This window comes from Zea mays, chromosome 3, assembly GCF_902167145.1.
Source record: "Zea mays cultivar B73 chromosome 3, Zm-B73-REFERENCE-NAM-5.0, whole genome shotgun sequence".
In the NCBI taxonomy this organism is placed as follows: Eukaryota; Viridiplantae; Streptophyta; class Magnoliopsida; order Poales; family Poaceae; genus Zea; species Zea mays.
Window position 1 is genome coordinate 176,799,588 of NC_050098.1, and position 8,518 is coordinate 176,808,105.

The 8,518-nt window shown below is 47.1% G+C and overlaps 1 protein-coding gene across 1 annotated transcript; it reads left to right on the top strand.

Moving 5' to 3' along the window:
- Positions 1 to 254: 254 nt before the first annotated feature.
- On the top strand, positions 255 to 5,696 carry LOC103652370 (homeobox-leucine zipper protein HOX10). Its single transcript, XM_008677972.1, has 5 exons — positions 255 to 433; positions 3,165 to 3,366; positions 4,413 to 4,547; positions 5,085 to 5,410; positions 5,531 to 5,696. The coding sequence occupies exons 1-5, from the start codon at positions 255 to 257 to the stop codon at positions 5,592 to 5,594; spliced, it is 906 nt and encodes a 301-aa protein (XP_008676194.1). The 3' UTR covers positions 5,595 to 5,696.
- The last annotated feature ends 2,822 nt before the right edge of the window (positions 5,697 to 8,518 follow it).

An 8,518-nucleotide genomic window follows, 5' to 3' on the forward strand; every position in this document is an offset into this window, starting at 1 on the left:
GTTTTGATGTCTCTCCACTGTACATGCCCTTATATCCGCTCTTGGTTCTGGCTCGTTTTCCAGGTGGCGTGCACCGACGTAGGTGCTCCCACTCGCACCCGGTACCCGGCTAGCAGGTGAGGTGACCCACACACGCACCCTGGCCTGGGCACCGACGCACGCAGGTTCAAAATATTCTCGGCTGGCTCCCGTCCGTCTGACTCTGCCCTGCCTGGAGGATCCGCTGTCGCCTGGGCACGCGCGGACGGGCACCCATGCCGCGCACGGAAATCTGTGAAGAAACGCGCTTCCCCGTGCCTTCGAGGAAGAGCTGGAGTGAGCTGCACCTGCACGGGGTCAGCCCAGCCGTGCCAGCCATCCACATGGTGTCGCAGTCACGCACCCGTGGCGAGGTCATCAGGGAGTCCGCGTCAGACACGGGTCAGGGAAGAAGGTCTCTATCTGTCTCTCAATCGTACCGCCATTCACGCCAGACGTAAATGGACGGAGAGTTGAGCACGGCAGGAAAACGACCTTTTCAAGTAGAGTAGCTAGTACTGGCAGAAGCAGATCCTGATGGTGTCAATCGGCCTATTCACTTGGTCACCACGTACTGTATATAGGAGCCGCTCTCTTTCTCCACAGCAGACCGTTGAGTAAAGACGACGAGGAAGTTCATCGAGTGCGGCCGGCCGCGACATGGCAAAATCTGGTGCCGCACATCGCAACGCAGTTTAGTACGTTGTTGCTTCTCATCAAATCTCAAACGCTGCTCGGCTGCTGTACTGTACTGCGAGCCATGGTGCTGACAAAATCGCCTTCCGTGTGCTTCTTCCATCCCCATCAGACTCTCCTCTCACTCTGCCGCGGAGCGATAAGAACGCGCGGCCAATTTTCTAGTCGATGCCAGCGGAGCCGTGCTCGTCGTTTCCATCCTCGGCTGTCACATGCATCCATCCACGACCACGCGAGAGGAATCCAATCTAGCCAGAGCCAGCTTTGTTCCATATATGATGTGGATCGCGTGTCCCGTTCGTATTCCAATCAGTCGGGACGGCTGCAAGAAATTGCCCCGCGCGCTCGTCATGGCTGGGGGACACCAAATCATAGGCTTGGTGTCTACTCCCCCATCCTGCTGATCTCCGTGGCAAAGCCATGCATTGTTTGATTGCGTCCACGGTATAGAGCAAGAGCATTATCACCACCTGCAATTATAGTTCTGAAGAAACAGTTCAGTTCCGTCATGGGTTCCACGCGCGCTGGCTGCATATATAACAGCCACGATTTCCGATCTCGGACATACAGTCATACACGCTTCTGTTCCCTTGCGGCGGAGATTGTCCTAACCGTTTGACGCTCGTAATAACCGTGTTAACTAGTTTGGTATGCAGAGCCACAAATCAATAGTACACTGTGCGACGATTTCGGATATCTCCAGACACCCAGGCGGGGGAGGGCTCTGTCCGGCCGACCGTGTCGTTAGTATTGCCAGATGGATCACGAGCGCTGATAGCGCATTATGCCGATCGTATCTGCGCCTGAGCCGCAGCCGGATTCATCAGTGCTACTATATTCTAAAAAATGCTGGCCCTCAGCTCGTTTTAATTAATGTCCTTCTCGCTCACTGAACAAGCGCCGCAGCGCAGCGCAGATAAACAAAGCCATCCGTGCGATCTGATCTGACCCCCGCGCCATGCACGTCCAGATTCCATCTGTGGCGCGCGCTAGCACTAGCAGCGCGATATGACCGGGATGCCAACCTGTGTGATGTTTTATTTGCATTGTGCTTGAGTACGTCCGACCGGGAGTGGGAGGAGTCTGATCGATGCCCTGTCCCGCGGAGGACACAGTCACAGAGCTGGCCAAGCTATCAGAAGTACAATAATGAACTCGACACATAAAGAAGTAAAGTGAATAGACTTTCACGTAAGAGCCAGGGCGCTTCAAGATAAAAAGATGAAAACAATACATTCATCTAATAGCCAACCTTAGAACCAGCTTTATTATATGAGCGTGTTTATTGTTAGTTTTAGATGACATAGTAAGTAGTTACATCCAACAATAGACTCTATTATTAAACTTGCTATCATGATTCTTGGCACAGAGAAGAAAAAAAAAACCATTCCGGATTTTGACCCCGGTGGCAGCGATCTGCCGGTGCCCGCGTGAATAAGCGACGCCCGTTAAGCCCTCTTTTTTACACTAAAACGTGCTTACCGGCCCGCATAGCCCGCTTTTCGGCCTGCTTTTTTCGTGCTAAACGGGCCGACTCGGCCCGTTTAGGCCCGATGCGGGCCGGACTCGGACAGGAAATTAAGCCCGCGTGCCTAGACGGCCCGGCCCGGTTTTATAACCGTGCCTGACGGGCCGGGCTTCACCGGGCCCGGGCCGGCCCGGGTCGGGCGGCCCATTTGGACATCTCTAGGCCGGAGTGCCGCACTACACCAAAATTATACACTTCCTACGGTTTTTTAACTTCCTACAGCTTTTATAACAAACCGTAGGAAATAAATAACTTCCGAGAGGCAACTGGTAGCTCTAGGAAATAAACATAACTTCCTACGGTATTTTATAAAAGCCGTCGGAAGTTAAAAAACCGTAGAAAGTTAGATAACTTCCTATGGCCTCCTCTAGAAAGTTAGGTTTCAGCTGTTTAGCAGTCAAACGAAAAGCTAACTTCCTACGACCTCCTCTAGGAAGTTAGGTTTCATCTGTTTACCAGTAAAACGAAAAGCTAACTTCCTACGGCCTCCTCTAGGAAGTTAGGTTTCAGGTGTTGACCAGTCAAACAAAAATCTAACTTCCTACGGCCGACTCTAGGAAGTTAGCTGCCCAGCTAACTTCCTACGACCTCCTCTAAGAAGTTAGGTTTCAGCTGTTGACCAGTCAAACGAAAATCTAACTTCCTACGGCCGGCTCTATGAAGTTAGCTGCCCAGCTAACTTCATACGGCCTCCTCTAGAAAGTTAGGTTTCAGCTGTTGACCAGTCAAACGAAAATCTAACTTTCTACGGCCGACTCTAGGAAGTTACATAACTTCCTAGAATAAATGTACAAACTCTAGGAAGTTATGTAACTTCCTACGGCTTTACTCTAGAAAGTTATGTTTTTTTTTATTTTAAACCCCTCCTCAACCTTATCTCTTCTCTCACCTTTCTCAACCGGTCTCTCTCTGTCTCTTGTAGCCGCCCCCGTCGCTCACTCCACGCCCCAGCCGCCCCTGCCGCGCCCGGCCGCCCCCGCCCCCACCTCGGCCGCCCCCGCCGCGGATGCCCCTGCCGCGCCCGGCCACAACTGCGGACGCCCCCACCGTGGACGCCCCCGCCCTCGACCCCGGCCGCCCCTACCGCATCCGGCCGCCCCCGCCGCGGACACCCCCGCCAACAAGTACGCCAGGTGCCATTTCCCGGCGCATGATTGCCCTGCACTAGCTGTGGCCTGTGGGGGAGTGGGCACGTGAACGCGCAACGCATGAAGGCTGGAGATGTGAGCCTGTAATAAAGCGGTCTCTATGTACGTGCCTATCGCTGGGGCCTGGGGAGCTGGAGGCTGGAGCTAGATCGGCATGCAGGCGAAGTCGTTCTCACGCTAGTGGCGTTGCTGGGCTCAACTACGACAACAAGATTTCTGTCACCTTTTCTGCCTGTCGCAATGAGCTAAGCTAATCATCCCTCCCTGCCGTGCCGCGCATTGTGTTTTTGCCTTTCAATAAAGAACATCATACTTGGTCTAGTAGCAGATGTCTCGGACAAAATTTATTTAACGTTTAAATTTAAATCGCTCGGTTATAGTAATAATCAAGAGATATGTTTTTTGTGTAATTAATTTCATAATAGTTTACAGGCCGTTTAGGTAAACGTGAACTTATTTTTGACACTTTCTGTGTAACATCTCCAGCCTTCATGATGAACGTGAACTTATTTTTAGGTAAAACGTGAACTTATTTTTAACTTATTCATGTTGTCCGCCTTGAAGGACAACCTCTTACTCATGATGAAGCCCTTCTTTCAAGGGACATCCACCTTCTCCAGTAAATATTTGAGCCCCATCTATTCTTTTGATTCGAAATTCTGCACCGCCTCTCACTGAACCAAAAGGTAGCAAGGCTGATGTTTTTTAATTAACAGAATGGTTATTATATAGCTCTTATGATGTAGTGGCTTCATAAATTTACGCTTATAGGCTCTTTGACATATAAATTGTCCTGTAAGCTCAGAAATGAGGCTTGTTGATATTTAGTTAAGTTTTCTCTTTTTCTGTGCACGAAATGAGATCTGGCTACTGATTTTGGTTTCACAACAGGCACATGTTTGTTTAGCGATCCTAATTGGGGTCTTGAATAAAGAAATAGATCAAGGTTCTAAAAGAGATTATCTTTAGCAATTTGTACCAAGACCATGATTTGCTAACCAGTCACTTGTTTTAATTTTCAGCTTTGCACTGGGATATATGAGAAATCTGTGGGTTCCTCCTTCCAGCTTGTGTTTGCACCGATTGATGAGCATTTTCCGGATGATGCTCCATTGATTTCCTCTAGCTTTCGTGTCATACCACTTGATATGAAAACAGTTAAGCATCACTAACAACATTTCCTTTTCTTTTTCGTTGCTTGGGCGGTCGCTTCATTTCCTTGTCTATTATGTTTACGATTATCCTTAGGACTATCTCCAGTAGTTTACTCGTCTTATCTCCTATTTTAAACTTCACTCTGTAAACAGTGCAGTCTATATTGCACAACAGTGTTTTGCACGGCCATATATGCACGATTTTCTAGCAAAGCCTAACATGTCACTTGGTTTGGAATTTGGATCAAGAGTATAAGTGTTCATCTGACACTTTGCATTATGTTAGAATGATTGTTTGTTAGCCATATTATCATACATTCAAGACTTCTGTTTGCTTCGTTTTTCAGCATGATATTATTTTCCCTTCTGAAATAACGCTCACATTTCCACCATGGCCTAATGTATGGAGGATTTTTATATTTTTAACGAACATATGGCGTTATGTTCTAGCTAGCTATGATTTGTTACCTAGTCATTTAGCTGTCTGCTGCTAAAATATGTATTCTTCAATGCATTTTTTGACCATTATATCTCATGCAGGATGGTGTATCCTCTGGTAGGACACTAGATTTGGCATCTAGTCTTGATGTGGGTTCTGCTGCACCCCAAGCCTCAGGGGATGCATCTCCAGATGACTGTAATTTGAGATATGTGCTGACAATCGCCTTTCAATTCCCTTATGAGACGCACCTTCAGGACAGTGTTGCTACTATGGCCCATCAATATGTGTGTAGTGTTGTTTCTGCTGTGCAAAGGGTGTCAATGGCTATATCTCCCTCCAAATCTGGTCTAAATGATGGGCAAAGGATGCTTTCCGGCTTCCCTGAAGCTGCCACACTTGCTAGATGGGTTTGCCAGAGTTATCAGTAAGTAAAGTTGTAATTTTCTTCCCATGTTGTTTCTGATATCTCACATAAATGGTTTGATTCTTATTTATTTATTTATTTATTGTAATCTCATGGCTATTCTTTTGGGGCCCAATACAGCTACCATCTAGGTGTGGAAACCCTCTTCGCTAGTGGAGGTATCGACCATCACTCGTCACTGTAACACGATAGTGATCGACGATCGTGAGCTTCCATGTTATGTGTTCTGATACTTGAGACTTTTATTATGACTATGTATGAGATATTGTCTCTTATTAGTACTGGATGAGATGTGTCTTATTATGACTATGGATGAGACTTTTGTGATGTAATTGATGAGACTATGGATTTAAATATTGTTATGTGATTGTGTGTGAGATGTTTTATGTGAAAATATGTTGTGCTATATAGCTGTTGATATATTTGTTATGTTGTGGAATGTGGTGTAAAATAAAAATAAACAACATTTGTAATGCTGGTCAAATTAACTTCCTAGAGGCTTATTAAGTCGTAGGAAGTTAGCCAGCTAACTTCCTAGGGGCTACAGTAAGCTGTAGGAAGTTATCCAGCTAACTTCCTAGGGGCTACAATAAGTCGTAGGAAGTTAGCCAGCTAACTTCCTAGGGTCTACAGTCAGCCGTAGGAAGTTAGTCGTAGGAAGTTAGTCAGCTGACGGCGCTGACGGCGTGAAGCTACTAACTTCCGAGAATCTACTAAATTCCGAGAGGCTTTTTTGGCTGTAGGAAGTTAGCTAACTTCCTAGAGGGCTCTAGGAAGTTAAGCTAACTTCCGACAAAAAATTTCCGAGAGCCAAACTTCCGACGGGATGGCTTAACTTTCGAGAGTTTAGCTAACTTCCTAGAGTTTAGGCCTAACTTCCTAGGGTTTAGGCTCAAGATAAAAAGATGAAAACAATACATTCATCTAATAGCCAACCTTAGAACCAGCTTTATTATATGAGCGTGTTTATTGTTAGTTTTAGATGACATAGTAAGTAGTTACATCCAACAATAGACTCTATTATTAAACTTGCTATCATGATTCTTGGCACAGAGAAGAAAAAAAAACCATTCCGGATTTTGACCCCGGTGGCAGCGATCTGCCGGTGCCCGCGTGAATAAGCGACGCCCGTTAAGCCCTCTTTTTTACACTAAAACGTGCTTACCGGCCCGCATAGCCTGCTTTTCGGCCTGCTTTTTTCGTGCTAAACGGGCCGACTCGGCCCGTTTAGGCCCGATGCGGGCCGGACTCGGACAGGAAATTAAGCCCGCGTGCCTAGACGGCCCGGCCCGGTTTTATAACCGTGCCTGACGGGCCGGGCTTCACCGGGCCCGGGCCGGCCCGGGTCGGGCGGCCCATTTGGACATCTCTAGGCCGGAGTGCCGGACCGCCAGGCCAGACGCGCCGCTAGAGATGGCAATGGTGACCCGATCCCCGATTCCTTGCAGGGAATTCCTCTTTTAGGGGATGGGGCTGGGGAAGTTTCTTCCCCCACGGAGATGTAAATGAGAAAAATTCTCCCCCGATGGGTAAACGGGGACGGGGATGGAGAAGCATTCCTCATCCCCGTTCCCCGCGAGGACCCGTTAAACTTACATGTGACAATGTTTTCATGTAATAGTTAATGATAAAGATAAAGATAAAGAATTACCTTGTCAAGAGATCACCCGTTGTACAAATACATTGATTTTAATGTGCACCTAATGAATTTTACATCTAATAATGTGTATAAGTGACGATGTTTTACATTAATAACAAATGAAGTATGATTTAATTATAATTTAAGCGGGGATGGGGAAGAAATATCCCCCGCAAGCGTTCGTGGAGATCCTCGCGGGAAAAAAATTTCGTCGCGAGGACGGATTTGGAGAGCTAAAACCCGACGGGGAATTCCCCGTTGCCGTCCCTACGCGCCACGCACCTACAATGTGAGGATGCCGGACCCCCTCCCTTGTACATGAACCGTGCTTCTCAACAGAAGCAAACCACTTGCTTTGTTGGGTTTGAAATGAGAGACCAAATCCACCGCGCATGCACCTACAATGTCTTTACAAGTGGCAAGTAGTTTAGGGTTATAAGAGGTGTCCAACTACCACTGCTCCTCCAGTGCGACTAGCTAGCTCGTACTCAGTAGATACTGTTATTCCAATTGCATGAATTGAAGCCCGTCAAACGTGCAGGTACAGGGAATTGACTCCTGGTCAGCGTAGTAGGAGTATTTCCTATGCTAATGGAGTTTAGTATTTAGATCGCGACTGTTTTACTCGTGATCTCTGCTTCCTTCACGCGTAGTACTATACCAGGGAGACCAAACTTGCGAGGCTTGGCCCAGGTCAGGGAAAGAGAACTACAGGTCAATGCCGGATCATGGAGAGCATATAATAATGCACCCTTTCTTCTCGCTCGTATGCACCTACTTAAGACCAGCCTAACGTGCAGGGTGGAACAAACTGATACGAGTATGTTTATTTATAGTTATTATTTATAGACTTGGATCTGACTGGCTGACCCATGCGTCACGACAAAAAGTTAGCTGCCAGTTTAGGTACTAGCTAGCTAGCTAGCTTGGGCCGTCCAGGAAACCTAACGTAACGGAAACCAACAACCGCGGGCTCCAAGCTCAAACTCACTTCCGGCCGGATGCTTGCGGGGTGCGGGCTGGGCGCAAGCCAAATGGTAATCATGATCGTCACCTAAACTTAAGACTGCCAAAATGATGTATCTGATCTCCACCTAAAAGTCGCTAATGGACGGGGAACTGATGGTTCCCGTTAGCTTATCTAATGTACTAGCAGCCACTCATGGCAAGCTGAACCCTTCGGCTTTCTCATGACAAGTACTCCTGTTGTGCAAAATTAAAGGCCCGTTCCTTTTGCTTACACAGGCCCGTTCCTTTTGCTTCTGGAGTTCCAAACGGGCCCAATCGTCTCCCCACTGCCTGTTGTGAGTACATCTTTTATCACATCTTCTATTTGAAATCTACTATTATATTATAACCATAAATAAGCTAAAATAAGCTAGTATTGGATAGCTTATTTCAACTTATTTGTAATCACAAAATAATATTTTACTCTTCTATCCTTGCACCGTAATCTAACAAACAGGGCC